Source organism: Humulus lupulus, chromosome 7 (assembly GCF_963169125.1).
Source record: "Humulus lupulus chromosome 7, drHumLupu1.1, whole genome shotgun sequence".
NCBI classification, from domain to species: domain Eukaryota; kingdom Viridiplantae; phylum Streptophyta; class Magnoliopsida; order Rosales; family Cannabaceae; genus Humulus; species Humulus lupulus.
The window spans coordinates 95,244,123-95,269,742 of NC_084799.1; the positions used below are offsets into that span (position 1 = coordinate 95,244,123).

Genomic DNA, 25,620 nt, shown 5'->3' on the forward strand with positions numbered 1-25,620 from the left:
TCGACGGAGAATGAACGAAGAATGAAATTGAAAGACAAAGAAGAATGAGAAAGTGTGTACCAAATTATAGCACGAAGTAGAGAAGAAAGAGACGTCATGGAAGAGGAAGAAGAGAGAGAGTCGTAGATCGTGAAGAGTAATGTCGAGAAAAAAAAATCTGTTCAAATTTTATTTTGTTTTGAGAAATCTATTTTAAAAAATTTTAGAAGTAAGGAATTTTTGTTTTCAAAATTTAATACATTTTAATTAAAATTTTAAAAAATAAAAAGTAAAAATCGGTTACCGAACACAATTTTTAATTTTATTTTCAAAATTTTTATTAAATAAATAGAAAACTGATTTTTTAATGGTTACCCAACATGGCCTATATTATAATTGAAGATGTTATATCATGGATTATTGTTATCAGAAAATTTGTAATTTTGAGTGCTACACACACTAATGTAAATATGTCTTATATTAGTTAATTTATTATGTTGAGTTTATAATTATATTATATATACTGTTGTGTGGATACATGCATGTGTTTCTTTTAACATTAATACGTCTGTGTAGAAGAGAGAAGCATCTATGATGTGGAGTTTGGAGAAGGAAACCAAATTCTCAAAAAAAGGAGCAATGTATGTTTATTTATTTTTGTCTATATTTTTGCAGCAATATTAGATGAATAATTGTAGACACAAAAACTTGGTGAAGTTTTATTCTCGACAAATCCTAAAATATATTCTTTAATTACATTAAATCACTATTTCCATACATCTTCTAAGTATTTAGTACTATTTGAATAGTAAGACATGATTTTGGATTGGATGTTAATAAACTGCCTTCTTCGAGACAAGGCCAATCTCCCCATCAAACTAATTGCTCATTTCATTCATGATAAAAACCAGTAGTTACAATTATTCTATTTATATGTCTATGCAATTGACTCAAGTTCACAGCAGTTGGTTACAAACATCTCACTCACTCTCAGTGACCCAGCTTCAGCACGTAATCCCTCAGCCAGCCGGGTCTCACACGTCTGCGCCTGCTCCGAGCCGTCCCTGCCTCTACTCAGTCGAGTGCAGCTCCTTCTCCTCCGTTCGGCTTGCTACTTTCTTCAGGCACCTCTTCCCGAGCCGTTCCACTTTCTTCCAGCTGGGCTAGTTCTTTCTCTAGCCTTTTCCTTTGTTCTTGGGCTGCCTCCAAGTTGAGTTGTATTGGGCCTCTCTAACACTACTCCCCCCCCCCCCCTCGAAATCGACCTTGTCCTCAAGGTTGTCCAGCTTGTACATACTAATGAAGGTCTCAAAAATTTCCCAAGTGGCGTCTTCTGGGTTGCTCAAAGACCATTGGACTAAAACTTTCTTTGTCGGTGTATTGTTGATCATTTTGAACTCGAGTGGCAATGATAGCTAACGGAAGCATCACTGGTTTGTTAGCTACAGTCATGTCTGGTAAAGGGAAACAAGTTGGTGGAGGTGTGCCTTGATACGGTTTCAACGAGGAGACGTGAAACGTGGGATGAATCCGGCTACCTTGTGGCAGCTTCAAAGTGTATGCGACTGGACCAGCATATGCTAGAATTTCAAAAAGGCCAAAGTAACGGGGACTGAGTTGCACATTGAGCCGCTTAGCTGCCGTTGACTGTCGATATGGCTGGAGTTTCACCAACACGAAGTCACCCAGTTGAAACTCAATATCTCTGTGTTTTTTGTTAGCTTGCTAGCGCATCCGATGCTGTGCTTGCTGTAAATTGTGCTTGAGTTGCTGTAAAATTTCATCCCTTGTCACCAAATCATCTTCTACAGCTTGTATTGTTGTAGCTCCTCGTGTATACGAAGGAATGGTAGGTGGTGTGCGACCATAGACAGCTTGAAAAGGTGTTATACCAATGGTTGAATGGTAGCTGGTATTATAGTGGTACTCGGCCCAAGTTAAGAACTTACTCCACTGTTTTGGGTACTCGGTTGTGAATGCTCTGAGGTGCTGCTCAACATAGCGATTGGTGACTTCTGTTTGGCCATCCGTTTGAGGGTGGTACGCTGCACTCATTTTTAAGGTGGTGCCCATCAATTCAAACAACCTCTGCCAAAAAGCACTTGTGAATATAGGGTCTCTATCGGAGACAATGGTGCGGGGCATACCATGGAGACGGATCACCATATGGGAAAAAAGATCAGCCACCTTAGTCGCTGAATAATGGGTCGGTAGAGCGCCAAAATGAGCGTATTTTGTGAACCGATCGATCACTACCAATATATTCGTGACACCAAAGGAATTTGGCAGCCCCACAATAAATTTCATGGCCAAATCCTCCCAAACGCGTTCCGGTATTTCGAGAGGTTGTAGCAAACCATAAGGAGCTGTTGGAGAATACTTGATGGTTTGGCACACCAAACAGGCTAAGACAAATTTGCGCACATCTTTGCGCATACCAAGCCAAAAAAAACTTGCTCCTAACCGTAGAAATGTCCTGTCCGCCCCTGCATGACCCCCAAAAGGTGTTGCGTGAGATTGAGTAGTGACTGCTTGAGTGAGGAGTGTTGACTGACGAAAAGCTTGTTGCGAAAATAAAGCAGGCCATCTCGAATTGAATATTGTGTTGCATTTAATTGGCCATGTTGAAGCTGGTCATGAAGTATACGGATATCCGGGCAAGTTATGTTTTCTTGGCGGAGCTCTTCCAAAAAATCAAAGCGGCAAGTGCTCAAGCCTAAGTGGCACGACACTAAGGCAGCCTCGTGTTGGCGAAAGAGTGCATCTGCTGCTGAATTCGTTCTACCAGCCTTGTACTTAATGGAAAATTGAAATCCCACTAGTTTCCGAATGAAATGTTGCTGCTCGGGAGTTTTAATAACCTACGTGAGTAGTTCTCTCAAACTCTTGTGATCGGTGCGGATTGTAAAATGTCTACCCAAGAGATATTGGTGCCATTTAGACACCGCTTCCACGATGGCTCTCATCTCTCGGCTGTAGGTGGATGCTCCCATAAAGCGAGGCCCAAGTTTCTTGCTGAAATAAGCCAAGGGGTGTCCCTCTTGCATCAATACACCCCCAATGCCCACATTAGAAGCATTGGTTTCAATCACACACTCCTTAGTAAAATCTGGCAGCCGCAAAACAGGGATCTCGGTCATGGCTTGTTTTAAGAGGACAAAGGTCGTGGTTGTTGCCGGGGTCCAATGGAACTTGTCCCGCTTCAACATGTCAATCAATGGTGCCGCCACAGTCACGTAATGGGCCACAAACTGACGGTAATAGCCTGTAAGACCTAGAAATCCACGAAGTTGTTTCAAAGTAGTCGACTGTGGCCATTTAACCATGGCTGTAATCTTTGATGGATCGGCTTATAGCCCCTCTGAAGAAACCAAATGCCCCAAGTATTCTATATTTTTCTGGAAGAACTGACATTTGCTAGCCTTGGCAAAAAGCTGATGGTGATGCAGTGAGTGTAACACTTGCCGAAGGTGTGTAACGTGAGCCTCCTCTGTCTCGCTGTAAACCAGAATGTCATAAAAAAAACAATAACACAATCTCGTAAAAATGACCGAAAGACGTGGTTCATGGCGGCCTGAAACGCCGAAGGAGCGTTCGTAAGACCGAAGGGCATAACCACAAATTCATAATGGCCGTTGTGGGTGCAAAATGCCGTCTTGTGTATATCTCTAGGGTCCATACGGATTTGATGATAGCCTGCTCTAAGATCCAATTTAGAAAAAACCACCGCCTTCCCCAACTCATCAAGGAGTTCGTCAATGGTCGGAATAGGAAATATATCCTTGATGGTGATGCTATTGAGTGCTCTATAATCCACACAATAACACCAGGACCCATCCTTTTTCTTTACTAGTAGCACGGGTGAGGAATAGGGGCTGGTGCTAGCTTGAATAATGCCTGTTGTCCGCATTTCATTAACCAACTGCTCCATCTCATCTTTCTGAAAACAAGGGTACCTATAAGGCCGTACATTCACTGGAAACGATCCTGGCTGCAAGCGAATCTTGTGGTCCACTATTCTATAGGGCAGTAGCTGTTTGGGTTCATCAAACACATCAGAAAATTCAGAGAGAAGTCCCTTACCCAGCGATGGAAATGTAGCTTCTAGCTCGGCCAACTCAGGTGCCCTCTGGTTTGTGTCCTCCATTACAGCCATCAGTCTATACAGCCCACGGACCTCTCCATCACGCAAGAGTGTGGTGAACTGAGAATAGGATAATTGGTGCGGAGACATGTCCTGTGATCCGGCCAGCTTCACTACACTACCTTGCCAAGAAAACTCCATCATTAAGGCTTTATGGTCATGTATACAAGGGCCCAGAGTCTGTAACCATTGCATACTCAGCACAACATCGAGACCGTAGATTGGCAGGATGTATAAATCAACAACAAACAGATGCCCCTGCAAAACCAACTCAACATCCTGACACAGTTTCGAACATATCATAAAATTTCTGTTACCCATGTATACTTTGAACCGTTTCGTTTCCTTCCATGGCAAGCATAACTGAGTAGCCAAAGATTCCTGAATGAAATTGTTATTGCTGCCGGTATCAATCAGCACTGTGAGCTTTTCTTCCCCCTGTTTGGCCTGTATTCGAAAAATCCGAGGATTAGCTGAGTTTGATAAGGCATTCAAGCTAACCTCATCGACATTATTGTCTTCCCCATCAACCGTCTCTTCCTCCTCCGGTGAGAGTAGTGTACCGTTATCTTCATTCGTACCACATAAAACTAAAACCCAATTCTTACATTTGTGACCAAAACTGTATTTCTCATCGCAAGTGAAACAGAGGCCACACTCTCTTTTATCCCGCATCTCAGATGGAGTCAATCATTTAATGGGTAGAGGCGCCGCGGCTTGCTTAGCTCCCAGCAACGATTGGGTATTTGAGTGGGTTCCTGTAGGAATGCTGAAACCCGGTCCACTGATCGGTGACCCCAAATTCTTCCCCTGTTTAGGCAGCCACCCGGAACGAGTATTGCTCGCCCGTGAATGACTCACCATATCATCATTCTGATCTTCAAATAATTGTGCTTTGGCCATGGCATCCGCTAAATCACAAAGCCGAGAGATTAGTAATTCACGGCGAATCTCAAGCTTCAAACCCCACACAAAGAAGTTCAAATACATCTGCTCCAAAGCCCTAGTAACCTTCATCATAAGCTCCTCAAATTCAGCTCTGAATTGAGATACCCGCCCTGTCTGTGTGAGCTTAGCTATACTCCCCAGTGGATCATCATAAACTGAAGCTCCAAATCGCATCCATAAAGCACGAATGAATGAATCCCAATCTGCAAAACTGCCCCCCTTCTCCATCCACTGAAACCAAGTTGATGGTGTTCCATCCAAATGAAAAGCTACCACTGATAGCCTCAACGTAGTATCAACCCTATGAAGATCAAAAAATTTATTGATCTTATAAATCCAGTCATCTTCCTCACTGCCATCAAATCTCGGTACCTTAACCCTTAATGACTTGAGGATTGAATTCAACTCACGGTAATCGGTTTCGACATCTGAGCGTCTACCCACTGATCGAGTCGGCAATGGAGCTGTGCTGTTCTCACCGCCATGGCCTAGCGACGGTGGAGGCGAAATGTGCGACAGGCGCTCGTTGAGTTTCGCTTGGAGTTCCTCCATCTGCAGTGTGGCTCGTTGCTCCAGCTTCTGGTCCAATTCTTTGCTCACATTCTGGAAAAGTTGCACAATGTCTTCGTTCTTCATCCTGAGAAAAGATGAAGGCAATGAAAGCACCAATGTTAGTAAACTGCCTTCTTCGAGACAAGGCCATTCTCCCCAGCAAATTAATTGCTCATTTCATTCATGATAAAAACCAGTAATTACAATTATTCTACTTATATGTCTATGCAATTGACTCAAGTTCACAGCAGTTGGTTACAAACATCTCACTCACTCTCAGTGACCCAGCTTCAGCACGTAGTCCCTCAGCTAGCCGGGTCTCACACGTCCGCGCCTGGTCCGAGCCGTCCCTGCCTCTACTCGGTCGAGTGCAACTCCTTCTCCCCCATTCGGCTTGCTACTTTCTTCAGGCACCTCTTCCCGAGCCGCTCCACTTTCTTCCAGCTGGTCCAGTTCTTTCTCTAGCCTTTTCCTTTGTTCCTGGGCTGCCTCCAAGTTGAGTTGTATTGGGCCTATTGTCTGGGCCTCTCTAACATTGGATCTAGTATTTTTCTCATGTGTTTTTTTAATTAAAGTGGATAATATTGAACACATTAATCCCCATACAATTAGATACATCGGATTAAGAAATTTAAGATTATTTAAAAAAAAATCCACACACATATAGTACATTGTTAGTGTGATAAAAATTTACAATTTTATATCATCCTTTTTTTAATTTTATTATTAGTAAATGTTCCACTTAATCATTTTTTTAATAACATTTCATAATCCAATTCAATAACTTTTTATTGTACAAAAAAATAATAATAATATACCTATGGCATTTTTTGTCAAGGCATTATAACAAAGCACCCTTCATTAAATACTAAATATTTAAAAAAAATAATAATAAACAGGTAAAATAGTTATTTAAGAGAAGAATGAGAGACTAAAATAATATAAACCTTTCAATATATATGTAACGTCCCAAATTTTCTAATAAAGCTTAGGGTCCTGATTAGCGTGCCTAGAAGGCAATAAGTGATTTATTATGTTAATATGTGAATTTTATGAGTATGTGATTAGAAATGCATGTTTAGGTGAATTAAATATGCATGTGGGCTCCATTTGGTTGTTAGGGGCATGTTTGTAATTTTAGCCCGCTGAGGGCCAAACATGCAATATTTGTGTATATTGTGATCTTTACCACGTGTGAGTGGTGATATATTTGTGATGCATGAAACGAGACAGTCCTATGGAACGGTTTAGCTAGAAAGTCACAACGAGGTCAAATACCCGGCTCGGGAGGAGCCTAGGAGTATTTTTGGTATATAATATTTGTTTGGAATTATTGAGTAACGGGTAGTAATTTAGTAATGATTAAGACATGTCAGAATTAAATGGGGATTTATAGGAATACTCTGAGACATATCGGGATTTGGGTAAATGTTGGAATTGTCCTTGAGGTTAATATAGGAATTTTATTAGGAGAAGGGGCAAAGTGGTAATTTTTCCTTAAGAGTGGATCGACTTGGCTAAGGAGAAGTCTTTCACGTTACCCACACTTAGGCATATACTTGAGTTTTCTTTTGGAAGCTTTAGAGGAAACTAGAAGCTAGGAAAAGAAGGAGAAGAAAAGTTGATCTTCTTTGGGGTCAAGGAAGGTACTCAAGGCTTGGGTTTGGAAGGCTAGTAGCTTGGTACTGAGGGGATTAATTCAGAGACTTAATTAAGTTCAAAGGCAAGCTTTAAAACCTGATGATCAAATTGAATTCTGCTGAGTTTTGGTTAGAATTATAAGTTTATGCATGTGAGCTAAATTGTGAATTACTCTTGGTTATTTGGGTGAGTTTTGGGATTAGATCCTGTTGTGTATTGTTGTTGGGAACATTTTAGAACTACTGTGATAGTTAAATTGTGTTGTTGGATTGATTTTGAGTTTAATTGGCTGGGTTTTTGTTGTGGAAATGAGGGATTTTTTTGGGTTCGAAGGGGTCGAGTCGCGGCTCTGTTCCTGGTGAGCCGCGGCCCTCTAGAACAGATGAGGGGCCAAGAAGAAGGGTAGGTCGCGGTGCCCTTTTAGTTGGGCCACGACGCGTGTCTGAGATTTGGGGAGGCTGAGCCTCTTGTTGAGGCGGGCCATGGCACAAAGCCATGGGGCCATGACTCTTAGGTGGGTTTTTGGACCCCGAGAAGGTTTTTAGCTCGGGAACCCAAAAGTTAAGGCTCAGGATGGATTTTATCACTCGAATTGGTAGATTCCAAGGTCCCGGAGACTAGAATTATATCCCAAAGTTATTTAATGGATTAGAGCTTGATGGATGGATGTTGTTGATACATTGTGACTAGGTTTTCAGCGAGGCTCGGATTAGGGGACTGTGCTCAGGATATCGATGCTTGGGAAGCTTGGGACACAGGTAAGAAAATTGTTGTACCCGTAGAGCAGGGTGTGGCCCTATAGTTTGTATTGCAGGGCACGACCCTATGTGATTGTATTGCAAGGCGTAGCCCTACTGTTTATGTTTGTATTTGTTTAAGTATTTGTTGATTATATGCTATGTATTGCATATTTGTGAATGAACGGCGAAGGCTAAGAACGACAGGAAGTTGAGTACGGTAAAGGGTCGAGAATGGCGTTAAGCAGGTGGAGTGCAAGGCCGAGTACGACAAGGGCCGAGAGCAGCGTTGAGCATGCGGAGTGCAAGCCGCTAGGGTGAGACCCTTCTTAGATGCTTGAGTCATCCTCACGATGTAGACCGCGAACCCAGGGCCTAGTAGAGTGCCTAGGACGACATGGCCGCTAAGTGTTTAGCCTATTGGCTGCTTTATTATATGTTGACTGATAGATATGCATATGTTGAGTTTTCTTGTTGGGCTTTGGCTCACGGGTGCTCTATGGTGTAGGTAAAGGCAAGGGAAAGATCAACCAACCATGAGTACGGAGAGCATGAAGCGACGTGTACATGTTCGGCCTGCCTGGCTGCCACGACTAGGGCTATTTTTTGGAGATGTTATGTATTAATCTAAATTTTGTCGTTTAGTCGACCTTAATCGTATTTTTGAGTTGTAAATATTTCTAAACAGTATTTTGGGATCCCAAATGTATAACGCTTTATAATTCCAATGAATGACTACATTTTCAAATTATATGTCTTTTATTACAGTTTAGCCACACTTTTAACCTAAAACCTCGATTAGCGAGTTAATTGCATGTTTTAAACTCACTTAGTAACAGCTCTAATGAAGTAGGGCGTTACAACTTGGTATCAGAGCAAGCCAAGGTTTATGGTTCCTAGAGATTGAGCGAACATGTATGCTCGCTGCTAATGACAAGCTCGACTCAGGGTTGGTTGGTAATGATTGAATTATATGCTTGATTATGTGGTTAAGTCCCCTGTTTGCCTGATTATTTTATATAGAGCATGATGAATGTGTTAACATATGCATGATGCTAGGGCATGGCAACCTTGAGTGTTGTATGTTATTTGTGTATTGGGGACTGCTGTTTATCATCGGTTAATGTGAATTGGGAGATGGTTTTGGATGTTGTTATCATGCCTAATGAGCGGCGTCATTGATTGCAGGCATATTGTTGAGATGCCTCGACGATCAATCAGACTCCGTGGAAATAGGGTCGAGGATGACAACCAGGGTCAGAACCCTCCACCTGCCCCACAAAATTGGCAACAGTTGTTTGCCAAAATGGAAGCCAGACTGCACCGAACAGAAGAAGAGATTCGACAGCTGAGGCAACAGCCCTTCCTTAGGGCATTGGGTTGTAGGTTCAGCAGGTTGTGGCGCCAGTGCCAGTTCAGCCTGTTATGGAGAATAGGTGGGAACCTTTGTATGAGAGGTTCAGGAAGCAGCATCCTCCTACCTTTGAGGGTGGACCAGACCCACTGTGGGAAGAGTAGTGGATGAATATGATTTCTTCCATCCTGGATTTCATGAGGGTGGAAGGGAACGAGAGGGTAGCTTGTGCCAGCTACATGTTCAGAGAGGATGCTTGCATCTGGTGGGATGTGGTAACTTAGAGAAGGAACGTTGTAGCTATGACTTGGGAAGAGTTCAGACACATTTTCAACGAGAAGTATTACAGTGTTGTAGTCTGAGCTGCGAAGGTTGACAAGTTTACCAACCTGACTCAGAACCGGATGACAGTTACTGAGTATGCCTTGAGGTTCGATCGATTGGCAAAGTTCGCGCCAGATTTGGTGCCGACTGATGCGGCAAGAAGGGATCAGTTTGTGCGGGGATTGAATGTTATGATCGCCCGTGATGTTAAGATAACCTTGGATCCAGGGACAACCACTTATGCACAGGTAGTGGACAAGGCCCTTACAACTGAGGGGGTCGAGGATCAAATATGGAGGGAGGGTGCTACTAGGTGCGATGCTAGGAGGACGGTGCCTCCTTTCATTGGAGCTAGTCTGGGGTAGTGGCCCCAGTGAGTAGAAGAGAAAGGCCCTAGATTCTTTCGTCCCTCCTAGCTCGAATAGGAGGGCACGGGGTGCTTTTAGTGGCCGTTAGGGTGGAGGTGACAACTGGAGGAGTTTCCCAATGTGTCCTCAATGCAGACGACGACATCACGGAGAGTGCAGGATCAGGTACTGCTTTATTTGTGGGAGTGCCAACCATTTGAAGAAGGACTGCCCACAACCCAGGAAAGAGGAGCCGAAGCAGAGTGACAGCCTTGCTCCTGCCAGAGTATTTACCTTGACCCAGACTGAGACTGAGGCTGAGGCTAGCCCCTCAGTTGTGATAGGTCAGATTTCTAGTGCTGGTTCTTCTTTTACTGCATTGATTGATTCGGGGGTTACTCACTCATTTGTATCTGCTAGAATAATAGACCAGTTGTGTAGACCTAGTGATTTGTCTGCTAGGGGATTTCAGACTTTATTGCCGACTGGGGAACTGGTAGTCTCTAAGAGATGGGTTAGAGCATTGCAAGTAGAGATAGACAGTAGAGAGTTTTCTATTAATTTGATTGAGTTGGTGATGGATGACTTCGATATGATCCTAGGGATTGATTGGTTATCAAAGTATGGGGCGACGATTGATTGCAAGCGCAGGATGGTGACTTTTGAACCAGAAGGGGGGTACCCTTTGTATTTGTGGGGACAGTTAGTAGCCTGCGAGTACCTATGATTTTGGCACTGAAGGCTAGATACTTGATGCAGGTAGGTTGCATAGGATTCCTAGCGAACATTGTGGATACCTCTAGAGTGGTGCCGGTGGGATCGAGTGAGACTAGATTGGTATGTGAGTTTCGAGATTTGTTTCCAGCAGACTTTCCAGTGTCGCCACCACAGCGGGAGATTGATTTTGTTATAGAGTTGGTGCTAGGGGTGGAGCTAGTATCTAGGACACCTTATAGAATGACTCCAGCAGAGTTGAAGGAATTGAAGATTCAGTTGCAGGAGTTATTGGATTTTGGGTTCATCAGACCAAGTTTCTCGCCATGGGGTGCTCCAGTTTTGTTCGTCAAGAAGAAGGATGGATCTTTAAGGATGTGTATTGATTACAGGGAGCTGAACAAGTTGACCATTAAGAAAAAGTACCCATTACCTAGGATTGATGACTTGTTTGACCAGCTACAGGGGAAGACAGTGTTCTCTAAGATTGAACTTCGGTCAGGCTACCACCAGTTAAGAATTAAAGAGGAGGACATACCAAAGACCGTTTTCCACACGAGATATGGACACTATGAATTCCTGATTATGTCCTTTAGATTAACCAACGCCCTAGCAGATTTCATGGATTTAATGAATAGGGTCTTCAAGGACTATTTGGAATTGACGACATACTGGTGTACTCTCAGTCAAAAACAGAGCATGAGCAGCATTTACGCCTAGTATTGTAGCGGTTGAGAGAGCATAGGTTATATGTTAACTTCAACAAGTGTGAGTTTTGGCTACAGCAAGTCACGTTTCTGGGCCATATTGTCAGTAATGAGGGGATTCTGGTTGACCCAAGCAAGATTGAGGCAGTGAGAGATTGGCCTAGACCGAGAAGTGTACTAGAAGTTAGGAGCTTTTTGGGATTGGCAGGGTATTATCGGCAATTCATTGAGGGGTTCTCTAGGATAACCACACTGTTGACTGAATTGACGCAAAAGAAGATTAAGTATGTGTGGACAGGCTGGTGTGAGAATAGTTTCAAGGAGTTGAAGCGGTGACTGATCATCGCTCTTGTATTGAGTCTGTCGTCAGACAATGAGAAATTTGTGGTTTATAGTGATGCTTCTAGACAGGTTTTAGGGTGTGTGCTGATGCAAGCCAGAAAGGTGATAACCTATGCATCAAAACAGCTAAAGGAGTATGAGTAGAGATATCCCACGCATGATCTGGAGTTGGCAGCGGTGGTATTTGCACTTAAGGTTTGGAGATATTATCTGTATGGTGAGAAGTGCGAAATATACATCGACATAAGAGTTTGAAGTACTTCTTTACTCAGAGAGATCTGAATATGCGGCAGAGATGGTGGTTAGAACTGGTAAAGGATTATGATTATGATATCCTATACCATTCTAGGATGGCTAATGTAGTGGGCGATGCATTGATTCGGAAGGCCCCAGGACAATTGTTCAGTTCGAGGCAGATATCTGGTAAGTTAGCTGAGGAGATGACTAGAGCGAGTATATAGTTGGTGGTTGGTCGGTTAGCCAACATCACTCTTCAGTCTACACTCCTTGAGAGGATCAAGGAAGCACAAGGGGAGGATCCCCAGTTGAGAAGGCACAGAGAGAGTGTCTTAGTCGGAGCGGCTAGGGACTTCTCTATTTTGGAGATGGGACTATTGAAGTACAAGGGTCGGATCTGTGTTCCGATGGATTCTGATATTCGACGAGAGATCTTGGATGAATCTCATACCACTCCCTATTCTTTACATCCAGGTACAACGAAGATGTACCAAGATTTGAGAACCTTGTATTGGTGGTCGGGAATGAAGAGGGACATGGTGGACTATGTGGCTAAGTGCTTAACTTTTCAGCAGGTAAAGGCTGAACATCAGAGGCCAGCAGGGTTATTGCAGTCTCTAGGGATTCCAGAGTGGAAGTGGGAGGATATCACCATGGACTTCGTGGTTGGTTTACCGAAGACCGTGGGACAACATGATTCAGTGTGGGTGATTGTGGATAGGTATACGAAGTCTGCCCACTTTTTCCCAGTTAGGAAAATTTATATTGTGGAGCAGTATTCTGAATTGTATGTGAAGGAAATTGTTCGACTTCATGGGGCTCCGAGGTCGATAGTATCCGACAGGGATCCCACCTTCACCTCCAAGTTTTGGGAGAGCCTGTAGAAGGCTATGGGCATGCAGTTGCAGTTAAGTACCGCTTATCATCCTCAGACGGATGGACAGTCTGAGAGGAGGATTCAGATACTGGAAGATACACTACGAGCTTGTGTGTTGGATTATGGGGGATCTTGGAGTAAGTATCTCCCTTTGATTGAGTTTTCGTACAACAACAGTTATCAGGTGACTATCAGCGTGGCTCCGTATTAGATGTTATATGGGAGGAAGTGCAGATCACCTATCCATTAGGATGAGATGGGTGATAGGAGATACTTGGGTCCTAAGATGGTTCAGAGGACCAATGAGGCGATTGAAAAGATTAGAGCTCGAATGCTTGCCTCCCAAAGTCGCCAGAAGAGTTACTCGGACTTGAAACGCAGATGCGTAGAGTTTCAAGTCGATGACCACGTGTTTCTCAGGGTTTCTCCCTTGAGAGGAGTGAAACGGTTTGGAGTTCGGGGCAAGCTGAGCCCTAGGTTTGTTGGCCCCTTTGAGATTCTAGAATGGGTTGGAGAGGTAGCTTAAAGATTGACGATGCCTCCAGCTCTATCAGGGGTTCATGATGTATTTCACGTGTCCATGCTCCGGAAGTACGTATCAGATTCTACGCATGTACTGAGTTATGAGAACTTGGAACTGGACTAGGGTTTGTCTTATGAGGAGAAGTCGGTTCAGATTCTCGAGCGAAAGGATAAAGTCTTGCGGAGCAAGACCATCACCTTGGTGAAAGTGTTGAGGAGGAACAACAAGGTTGAGGAGACGACATGGGAACTTGAGTCAGATATGCAGGAGCGGTATCCCGAGTTATTCAGGTAATTTCGAGGACGAAATTTCTGTAAGGAGAGGATAGTTGTAGCGTCCCAAATTTGCTAATAAGGCTTAGGGCCTTGATTAGCGTGGCTGGAGGGCAATAAGTGATTTATTATGTTAATATGTGAATTTGATGAGTATGTGATTAGAAATGCATGTTTAGGTGAATTAAATATGCATGTGGGCCCCATTTGGTTGTTAGGGGAATGTTTGTAATTTTAGCCCGCTAAGGACCATAAATGCAATATTTGTGTATATTGTGATCTTTACAACGTGTGAGTGGTGATATATTTGTGATGCACGAACCAAGACAGTCCTAGGGAATGGTTTAGCTAGAAAGTCACAACGAGGTCAAATACCCGGCTCGAGAGGAGCCTAGGGGTATTTTTGGTATATAATATTTGTTTGGAATTATTGAGTAACGGGTAGTAATTTAGTAATGATTAAGACATGTCAGAATTAAATGGGGATTTATAGGAATACTCTGAGACATATCGGGATTTGGGTAAATGTCGGAATTTCCCTTGAGGTTAGTATAGGAATTTTATTAGGAGAAGGGGCAAAGTTGTAATTTGGACTTAAGAGTGGATAGACTTGGCTAAGGAGAAGTCTTTCACGTTACCCACACTTAGGCATATACTTGAGTTTTCTTTTGGAAGCTTTAGAGGAAACTAGAAGCTAGGAAAAGAAGGAGAAGAAAAGTTTATCTTCTTTGGGGTCAAGGAAGGAGCTCAAGGCTTGGGTTTGGAAGGCTAGTAGCTTGGAACTCAGGGGATTAATTCAGAGACTTAATTAAGTTCAAAGGTAAGCTTTAAAACCTGATGATCAAATTGAATTCCGCTGAGTTTTGGTTATAATTATAAGTTTATGCATGTGAGCTAAATTGTGAATTACTCTTGGTTATTTGGGTGAGTTTTGGGATTAGATCCTGTTGGGTATTGTTGTTGGGAACATTTTAGAACTACTGTGATAGTTAAATTGTGTTGTTGGATTGATTTTGAGTTAAATTGGCTAGGTTTTGGTTGTGGAAATGAGGGATTTTCTGGGTTCGAAGGGGACGGGTCGTGGCTTTATTCCTGGTGAGTCGCAGCCCTCTTGAACAGATGGGGGGCCAAGAAGAAGGGCGGGCCACGGCGCCCCTTTGGTTGGGCCGCGGCGCGTGTCTGAGATTAGGGGAGGCTGAGCCTCTTGTTGAGGTGGGCCACGGCACAAGGCCATGGGGTCGCGACTCTTAGGGGGGTTTTTGGACCCCGAGAAGGTTTCTGGCTCGGGAACCCAAAAGTTAAGGCTCGGAATGGATTTTATCACTCGGATTGGTAGAATCCAAGGTCCCAGAGACTACAATTATATGTCAAAGTTATTTAATGGATTAGAGCTTGATGGATGGATGTTGTTGATACGTTGTGACTAAGTTTTCAGCGAGGCTCGGATTAGGGGACTGTGCTCAAGATATTGGTGCTTGGGAAGCTTGGGACACAGGTAAGAAAAGTGTGTTACCCGTAGAATAGGGCGTGGCCCTATAGTTTGTATTGCAGGGCACGACCCTATGTGATTGTATTGCAAGGCGTAGCCCTACTGTTTATGTTTGTATTTGTTTAAGTATTTGTTGATTATATGTTATGTATTGCATATTTGTGAATGAACGGTGAAGGCCGGGAACGGCAAAGGCTAAAAACGGCAAGAAGCCAAGTATGGCAAGGGGCCGGGAATGGCGTTAAGCACGTGGAGTGCAAGGCCGAGTACGGCAAGGGGCGGGAGCAGCGTTGAGCACACGAAGTGCAAGCCGCTAGGGTGAGACCCTTCTTGGATGCTTGAGTCATCCTCACGGTGTACACTGCGAACCCAGGGCCTGGTAGAGTGCCTGGGATGGCATGGCCGCTAAGTGTTTAGCATGTTGGCTGTTTTATTATATGCTGACTGATATATATGCATATGTTGATTATTTGTGTTGAGTTTTCTTGTTGGGCTTCGGCTCACGGGTGCTCTATGGTGCAGGTAAGGGCAAGGGAAAGGTCGACCAACCATGAGTACGTAAAGCGTAAAGCGACGTGTACATGTTCGACCTGCCTGGCTACCACAGCCATGGGTATTTTTGGGAGATGTTATGTATTATTCTAAATTTTGTCGTTTAGTCGACCTTAATCGTATTTTTGAGTTGTAAATATTTCTAAACATTATTTTGGGATCCCAAATGTATAACACTTTATAATTCCAATGAATGACTACATTTTCAAATTATATGTCTTTTGTTACAATTTAGCCACACTTTTAACCTAAAATCTCGATTAGCGAGTTAATTACACGTTTTAAACTCACTCAGTAACGATTTTAAAGAAGTAAGGCGTTACAATATATATATATATATATTTAGCATATTTTGTGTTACAATAATTTGTTTCTTAGCTATTTTAAACTATACCAAAGCTTGTGCCACCTTTTCTGATCAGGCAAGAAGTTAGTCATCATCAACAATACTTTATAATGAACAAAAAGTTAATTAAGCTTCATCTATAAGGCACCAATAATGATAATAATATAATGATATTATTAATTACTAAGTAAGAAGCATTAATCACTGCCTTCTATATATATTCCAATGAGTAGATCTACATTAAAATAAATATATTTTTTCTTAAATACACAATTTTTTTCCTTTTTTACAGTTCCAATCTTTTTTTTTTCAAAAATATGCACTCAAATTTTCAAAAATATAATTTTCAAAGTTTCATAATTATGAAAATACGGTTTTAGAAAAAATAATTAAAAATAACTCACTGGACCAACAAAAAAAAACTAAAAAATAACAAAAACACTACTACAAAAACAGTCTTTTATGACACTTTTTTAGGGCACTCAAACTAGCCCTAAAAACAGCTATTGAATTTTTAGGACACTCATTGAAAGTCCTTAAAGAAATTCTTTTAAGACACGCGGTGCAAGCCCTAAAAATGATGTGTGTCCTAAAAGTTTGAATTTTTTTTTTTTTAACAAAAAGTTTCTAGACTTTCTAGGAGACTCATTGAGAGTCCTTAAAAACACATTTTAGGACTCGCAATGAGCGTCCTAAAAACATATATGGGTCCTAAAAAACCTAAATAGAAAATTTAAGTGTAATATGAGTGGTGACTTTTAAGGGCTCACTTTGGGTGTCCTAAAAGAGTATTAAGGGCTCCCAAAGCGTGTCTTAAAAACTTTTAAGTAAAAAATGAAAAAAAATTCAATCATTTTCGAATTGGGCTATATTAGGGCATCATTTCTCATCAGCACACACAAAGGAAGAAGAAAAAAATGAGCCGCCTCTTTCCCTCTAGAACTCTCTCCCGCTTGTGTTAGTACGAGGCCCCGACCGCCGCCCTACTGTCGTCCCCCATCGACATGTGCCGTCTCATTGGACACAAAAGGTCGCCGACCTTCGACCCCGGCGATCCCAGCCCCTCACGCGATGCCCTCCGCTGCCTATATGTTTCTCAAACACTTCTGAGTGTTTTTCGACAGCCTCGAGCCACCTCGACCCAAACGACCACCACCAGTGCATTCCTTATGCTTTGGGCATCAAAACCAACTAATGGATTGAACTCAATGTCCATCAGAATTGGAAGTCGACATTCGTCGGAATCCATGGAGGTCCGAGAAATCATAGCTCAAATCCAGCCATTCTAGGCCTTTCCAAGAAGAATCACCACCACCATGGCACTCCCTGAAACTTGGGCTTCGATTCCCAGTCATCATTTTCCCGAACCACCACCGTGGGGTGGTAGCGCCATCGTTAACGTCGGAGCTCCGACGTGAGCTTTGGCTATCAATTAATTTTTTTAAAATTAAAAATAAAACTTTTTAGGACTCGCACATTATTTTAGGACTCACAAAACATTCTTTTAGGACTCGCATTGAAAACTTTAGTTTTTAAGACTCAAATAGAGGACTCGTACCCCGTGAGTCCTAAATACTTTTTTAGGGATCGCTAGTGAAATAATATATCTCTTCTATATAAAAACTATGTAGATAACGGAAATTCTTAGTTTTAACAGTTTGTTATTTTTTCAGTTAACTTTAACAAAATATTCTTATATTTAACATAATATTCTTATATTTAACGGTAGATTGTAAACATGACTTAAACTTAAATAAATAATTAATTAAACAAATTAAAATAAAAATATTTTTGAGATATTTTACAATAATAATTATTTAAAAGTAATAAAATCATATATTTTATAACTTAAATAAAATTTAATTAAACATAAATTCAATATTGTATTAAACATATAATATATAATATTTTATTATCACTGCCAAATTCAAAAATTAGAACAAACATAAACTTAAACAAAAATAATTAAACTAAATAATTAAAATATGATATTTTGAAGATATTTTATGATAGTTTAAATAATTAAATCATATCTATTCAAAAATAATAAATGCATACTTTTTTTTATTTTATAAATTTGTGTGATAGTTTGTTTATCTTTTTCTTGATAAAATTCATCAAAGGATATTGTGAGATACATTAGAAACTAAAAATAGTTGATGCACGCATACTAATATCTATACTATGACTTTTTCTATTGTTATTTTATTTCAATTATTAATTTCTTTTTAAATAGTATTGTATTTTATATATATGTCATGTAAATTGTAAATGTAAAAATTTCCTTAAGATCATAAAATTCAAAAAAAAAAATGACTGTAAAAAACATTTTTTTTAGCGAAAACCAGTATTTAATAAAAAAAAACCCCTAAAATTAAAGAGAATAACTACAAATAAAAACACCTCTTATAAAACCCCAAGTGGGAAATTTTCTTTCGTTTTTCTTAATCTATTTTTGAGATTTGACTCATTGTTTTTTAATATTATTCGGTTCACTGCAGCCACGTTCATTTTATTATAATTATATTATTCTTTTACGTGTTTAGTTGTAATTTTGTATTCTTCTTCAAAGAAAAACGATATAATTTATTTAAGTTCTGGCCTCGCGATATTATAGTAAGTGGACTAATCAACCAATCACTCGCAATATACTCTCGTCGTTTTCCAGTTTTAAGTGTCGTTTTTACTATTATTAGATTAAGCAATAGACGAGCCTGAGCCTGAGCCCGAGCCTGAGTTATATAACTCTTTCCCTCCTTCAACACCAGTTTGACCATTTCATCTCCCTCTCTATCTCTCCTTTCTCCTTCATCTCTACATTCCCAACTGATCATAAGCTCTTTTTCAATCACTAAAGATCCAAAAGCTTCGATCGTTCTTTCTTTTTTGGGGGCAAGAAAAACAGAGCGATAGAGAGTCGGAAACAGAGGGTGGTGGTGTAATGAACAACAACATCAACCTAGAAAAAGTGAGCCAAGAAGAATCAACGAAATGGATTCTGGAGAGAATTGAAATCGACCAAATGGGGGATTTACCCGTTGACCAATCAGAGACCACACCCCCCCAATGCTCAAATGGGATTTGCTTGACCAAGATTAATAGTTCTGGGAGGAAGAAAAATGTGGTTCAGGGTAAGCCACCTAAGATCGGAAGAATGACTTCTGGAGCTTCCAGGGGCCTCAAAAGTCTTCGTTTTCTTGACAGAACTCTTACTGGGAAGGAAAATGATGCCTGGAGATCAATTGAGAAGCGTTTTTATCAGCATGCAGTGAATGGCAAACTCTGCCGAGAAAAATTTGGCGTCTGTATAGGTAAAATATATGTATATATATACATAAATATGTTTCCCATCAATCTTTATCTTTATATAGGTATATATGCTTATGGGTTAAGGAGTTTGAGAGGTTTGGAAAATGGGATTTTGTAGGAATGGGAGGGGACTCAAAGGATTTTGCAGGAGAGTTATTTGATACTTTGGCTAGGCGTAGAAGTATATCTGCAAAAGATGGGATAAATCAAGATGTTTTAAGAAAATTTTGGGAGGATATGACTAATCAAGACCTTGAATCCAGATTGCAGATATTCTTTGACATGTAAGCATTGCTACTCTCTCTCTCTTTCCTATTGCTTTTCTCCTTTTGTTTTACTTGTGGTCCAAGGAAATGGTTTGATCCAACAGTGAAATATGGTGAAAAATATTATTAGGTGTGACAAGAATGGAGATGGGAAGCTTTCAGAGGAAGAGGTTAAGGAGGTGAGAGCAATGAACCAAAAGTACTGTTCTTTTTCTCTTCTGGTTTATTTTGCATTTTTTTTTTCTTTTTTATGTGTCTGAGTTCTTATTCTGAAAAAAATGAAGGTTATAGTTTTAAGTGCTTCGGCAAACAAGTTGGCGAATCTTAAACAGCAAGCCTCAGCATATGCATCTTTAATCATGGAAGAGCTTGATCCTGACCATCTTGGTTATATAGAGGTGAATTGTTGTTGATATTTTTTTTCTCTTTTATTTTTCAAATCTGTTTGTTCTTTTTTTTTCTTTCCCTTCATCTTCTTAATATTTTCTTTCCTATTTTTCACAGATGTGGCAGCTAGAAACTCTACTTCGGGGAATGGTGAACTCGAACACCGAAGATACTAGCAAACTTTCGAAGAAAACTCAAACTCTCACAAGAGCCATGATTCCCAGAAGATACAGAACACCTTTGAGCAAGTTCCTTTCCACAAGTGAGGAACTCATCTATGAAAACTGGAAGAGAATATGGGTTATTGGTTTGTGGTTAACCATCAACCTGGTCCTCTTTCTTTGGAAGTACTATCAATATAAGAATAAAGGAGCTTTCCAAATCATGGGTCGATGTCTGTGCTTTGCCAAAGGGGCTGCTGAGACTCTCAAGTTCAATATGGCTCTCATTCTCGTCCCAGTTTGTAGGAGAACTCTCACAAAGCTAAGATCATCATTTCTCAGTAGGATATTTCCTTTTGATGACAACATCAACTTCCACAAGTTGATTGCAGTTGCAATAGCTTCAATGACTTTTGTACATGTAACAATGCATTTGACCTGTGATTTTCCGAGATTGATTTCGTGTCCAAAACAAAAGTTTATTAATATTTTGGGCCAAGATTTCAATTTCAATCAGCCAACATACCTGGACTTGCTCAAAAGTATTCCAGGCATAACTGGGATTCTAATGATCCTTCTAATGGCTTTCTCCTTTACTCTAGCAACACACTCGTTTAGGAGAAGTATCGTCAAATTGCCATGGCAATTCCACCATTTGGCAGGGTTCAATTCCTTCTGGTATGCACATCATTTGCTGGCTCTCGTGTATGTACTCTTTGTCATACATGGCTACTTTCTATATCTCACCCATGACTGGCACAAAAAGACGGTATGTATGCTATATCTGTAATGAGCATGATTTAGTGACACCAATTGTTAAATTCTTAATACAGACAAATGAGGCTTGAAGTGATACTGAAATTATTTTCATTCTTCTCGCTCTGTGCAGACTTGGATGTATATCATTGTCCCGGTCTTATTCTATGCAACCGAAAGGACTTATTCAATCATCAATGAAAGCAACCACCGAGTGAATGTTATTAAGGTTAGGAGAACCATCTTTTTCAGTATCTACTTCTTAAGGTTCCCATAATATTTTTCCTTTAATCTTCTCATATTCCTTGAACATTGTAGGCAATAATATACACAGGGAATGTACTAGCTTTATACATGAGCAAACCTCCAGGATTCAAGTATAAAAGTGGAATGTACCTTTTTGTCAAGTGTCCAGATATATCAAGTTTTGAATGGTATAAACTACACTGCATATATTTAGAAAAACTATCCTGTCATGAACTAAATTTAACTCAGAGGTGTTATTTTCAGGCATCCTTTCTCCATCACCTCCGCGCCTGGAGATGACTACTTGAGCGTCCACATAAGGACCTTAGGAGATTGGACTACAGAGCTTAAAAACAGATTTACACAGGTGATATGCATATTAAGTTTTGTTATTGCCTAAATCAGATCATTTGTTTGGAGTATACCTCAGATATTGTGTATCCTATAGCTTAAGCATTACCATTAATGAATGCAGGCATGTCAGCCAGAAAATACTCAAGCAAGGAGAGGAAACCTCGTTCGGATGGAAACCAAAGCCATCTCAGACTACAAATGTCCACAACCAGAGTAAGCACCAAGAATCTCAGACTTAAAAACACTAAATTTTACTATTTGGTACCTTACCAATCATCTCCTCTTTCTGATATCAGGTATCCAAGAATCCTCATAAAGGGACCCTATGGAGCACCAGCTCAGAATTTCAAGAAATATGACATCCTCTTGCTCATAGGTCTTGGAATCGGAGCAACTCCTTTCATCAGCATTCTCAAAGATCTTTTAAACAACATCAGGACAAATGATCTGGAATGTGTGAGTCAAAATGGCAAATCAATCAGATATATCTTATGTTGGAAATGTGTTAGGCTATGTTGTATTGACTTGAGAAAGTTAACTAATGCAGGGATCATCAACAGGCGGTATTTCGTTAGATTCAAATAAAAAATGTCCTAAAAGAGCGTACTTCTATTGGGTAACAAGGGAACAAGGATCCTTTGAATGGTTTAAAGGTGTCATGGATGATATCGCCGAGTACGACCAAGATGTATGTTTCAAAACTCAACACACTACTTTTTCTTCCTCTCAAGTAAGGATAAATAAACTCTAATTAACTTACGACATTTTCTATGTGGTACTAAAATATTTGCAGCGCATCATAGAAATGCACAACTACTTGACTAGTGTATATGAAGAAGGAGATGCAAGGTCTGCTCTTATTGCCATGGTTCAGCAGCTGCAACATGCTAAGAATGGAGTTGATGTTGTCTCAGAAAGCCGGGTAATCATCAAGCTCAAACCAGTAGTACTTAAGTCATTAATCATTGTCATTATGTATCTTTTCTAACATGTAAATTTAAACAGATTAAAACACATTTTGCAAGACCGAATTGGCGAAAAGTGTTTTCGCAGTTGGCAACTAAGCATGAAGCCTCTCGAATTGGTAAGCCAAATAATTTAGTTTAAAGAGCATTGGTTGATGCTAAGAAAATCATTAAGGAAAATAAGTTTGTTTTTGTTGTTTTGATGTTGTTATTGCAGGAGTTTTCTATTGTGGAAGTGCTACACTTACCAAACCACTGAAGAAACTTTGCCAAGAGTTTAGCTTAAATTCATCAACTCGCTTCCACTTTCACAAGGAGAATTTCTAGATTAACTATCATTAACACTCAAGCTTTTGTAAAAAAGAACAAAAAAAGTTTAATATTTGTCAATTACCACTGTATATTCAGAAAGTGAGACAATACAAGTAGAAAATGTGTAAAATTTTGAAGCCAAATATTAACTGCAATTATAGTCACTTGGCCCGTGAAGTAGTACTTCCATTTGGGTTGCGTTTCGTAAATGACAAAGCTCTTTCAAGAAAAAGCAGTCATAGAAGTTAATAAATTTTGACAAAACATTTACGAGAATAATCTAAGAACGGACCTGATTGGTATAGAATTCAAAACCACCATAAAAAGTGTGGGTCCCGTAATAATGCTTGATTGGTTATTTATTTTTGGAGTAATTTAAAAACTAATTCTAAATACATATCCTAACGATATTTTCACGTTTTCAAATGCTACATCCCAAAATTTGTAAACATATTCTCTGCTCATTTTTTCTCTTTCACTTCATCAGTCGAAGACAGCAAGAAGCAGAAGCTCCTTGAATGCTAGTCTACCACCTCCACTCCGCCACCAGAATCCAAAGCCATACCCATGCTGACATTGTTGTAGGTAAACCCACTTTTCTCTCTTATACTAACTTCGATAGCTCTCTCTCACCTTTATTAATATCACAACTCAAAACTCACTGACAACAATACTCTTTTCCTCTCTCACTTTCTTCTCTTTCTCCCTCTCTCCCAATGTTATATAATTTCATAAATAAAATTATTGAGAATCAGTAGAATATATGAATATTGTACTTTGAACTCTTGGTATTGAAATGATATAAAATAATTTTCAATGTCAACATTGATATAATAATGATTTATTCTGTGCAAATATGAAATTAAATAGACTTTTGATCTTTCTTAATATGTAGGTTTCAAGTTCCACACTTGGCAATATGATATTGTGTAGTTTGCATATATAATATTTGATTATATGATTATGTGAACAATTTGTTTATATAGTAAATTTTCATCTTGATGCTTTGTAAAAGCTCATGGATATGCTTTATGGGTCATTATGTTGTATATTGTTCCTACTTCATATATTTATGTATATATAAATATTTATATGTCTGTTTATGAATTTTGCTTATAACTCATGTTTGTAAATTAATCAATTTGACTATTAGTAGTTGCTGATTTTGATCATATTCTTTTATAGTTCTCACTCGAAGCATGTTCTATTTTAGATATTAAGAGTAAAAAACAAACATGTCTTCTCTGTAATTGTAATTGCAATATGCAATACTAAGATAAAAAGCTAATAAGATAGTGTTTACCTACTATTGCACATTTCGCATTTTGTATTCTAAATTGAACAAGAGCATGATTCTCAATGAGTGTTAGGCAGAGTGATGTGGTTTAGTGGAGGTAGAGATTGTCTTATGTGGCTTGGTGAGTTGCTTGATGTTCGAGAGTTCATTGAAAACAATATTGAGCAATGTATTCATGTCTAAATACTTGGAACAGATCTATGTAAACAAATTCATAACATAATTAGTATTATAAATAAATCTGAGCCCATATTTCTAATGCATAGCTCATAAAAAGGAGCTTTGTAGATTGATATTGGAGACAACTTGGATTAAGGTTTGTGTATAATGAGGTATAATATAGCGTGTATTTAAAATTTTAATACTATCATAAAAAAGATTATAGCATTTGAAATTTATAGCTTCATTCCTTGGTATGATTAGTGTCTTTGCTACCATACACATTAAGATAAAAACATGTTTGACAAGACTTATATCATTAAGCCTAAGAAAAGGCTCTCAACTAGTGTTTTTCTTTAATCTTGACAAATTTCGACTAGAGAGTGTTGGGAAAACTTATATAAGATCTTTATTTATTTTCATGTAGATATAATATTAAACAAATTAATATGAGATAACCTAGAACATGTTTTTAAAATTGAATTCAAAGAGAAACAAAGACAAGAATATTTACATTATATGCAACGGAATGAAAGAGTTATTCCTTCAGTTTCTCTAACTCTTGTATCCTCTCTGTCGCAGAGTATTATCAAGAAACTGAATCGATCTTCTATTTTCTTCACAGTCTTCCAATGTATCCTTAGAATCACTTAGACTAGTGTGGGCAATTCTCAACACATGAGATAGATATAGAGAGAAGAAGAGAAAATAACAAAGATGCTTAGAAAATGACTTGTGTTTAGAGATAATCTAAAACAATCAGAAAATCTGACTTGTGACTTGTCAAACTTTATGTTTTGACTTCTCTCTAAGCACTCCTATTATAGACTCAATTAGACCATTTTATTTAATTAAAAAATCAATAAAATAATAGCCATTTTAAAGCCCTAGGTCGAAATTATCATGGACTTTAGGCCCGTGAAATTTCCCATTTGATTATAAGCCCATTGAACTTAAAATCAAGGCATCTATTATTTTCTATTGATTTAATTAATTAAATAATTATTTAAATCCTTTATCAAATTAATTATTTATAATTTGAACCTTTGATTTAAATTTATTTATTAATTTAGATACAAATTTATCTTAATTAATAAATCTGCCATAATTTCTCTTTTCTTCTCAAAATTACACAACTCTATGAAACTATCCAAAATTGACCTGATCAACTTTGATAATTCTAATTGATAATTAAATCAATTAATTGAGACCATCTAGATGATTTTATCCAAGGTACAATGGGGACCATGGGCCTATGAAATCAAGCTCCAATAATTGATCATAAATCTAACAAATAAATTTACTAACTTATTAATTCCTCGT

The 25,620-nt window shown here is 39.4% G+C and overlaps 1 protein-coding gene across 1 annotated transcript; it reads left to right on the forward strand.

Annotated features, from left to right (window-relative positions):
- The first annotated feature begins 18,917 nt into the window (after positions 1-18,917).
- LOC133789790 (putative respiratory burst oxidase homolog protein H) lies at positions 18,918-23,005 on the forward strand. Its single transcript, XM_062227527.1, has 14 exons — positions 18,918-19,396; positions 19,513-19,678; positions 19,791-19,839; positions 19,945-20,058; positions 20,165-20,977; positions 21,098-21,193; positions 21,283-21,398; positions 21,475-21,577; positions 21,686-21,777; positions 21,861-22,020; positions 22,112-22,252; positions 22,358-22,486; positions 22,570-22,648; positions 22,747-23,005. Exons 1-14 carry the CDS (start codon positions 19,027-19,029, stop codon positions 22,854-22,856), a joined length of 2,538 nt encoding a protein of 845 aa, XP_062083511.1. The 5' UTR covers positions 18,918-19,026; the 3' UTR covers positions 22,857-23,005.
- The last annotated feature ends 2,615 nt before the right edge of the window (positions 23,006-25,620 follow it).

Bases quoted from the DNA above. Each gene is read 5' to 3' on its own strand.
- LOC133789790 (XM_062227527.1), top strand. From the start codon at position 19,027: ATGAACAACAACATCAACCTAGAAAAAGTGAGCCAAGAAGAATCAACG. The intron at 19,397-19,512 runs GTAAAATATATG...GGGATTTTGTAG, and splicing joins AAAATTTGGCGTCTGTATAG to GAATGGGAGGGGACTCAAAG. The intron at 19,679-19,790 runs GTAAGCATTGCT...AAATATTATTAG, and splicing joins TTGCAGATATTCTTTGACAT to GTGTGACAAGAATGGAGATG.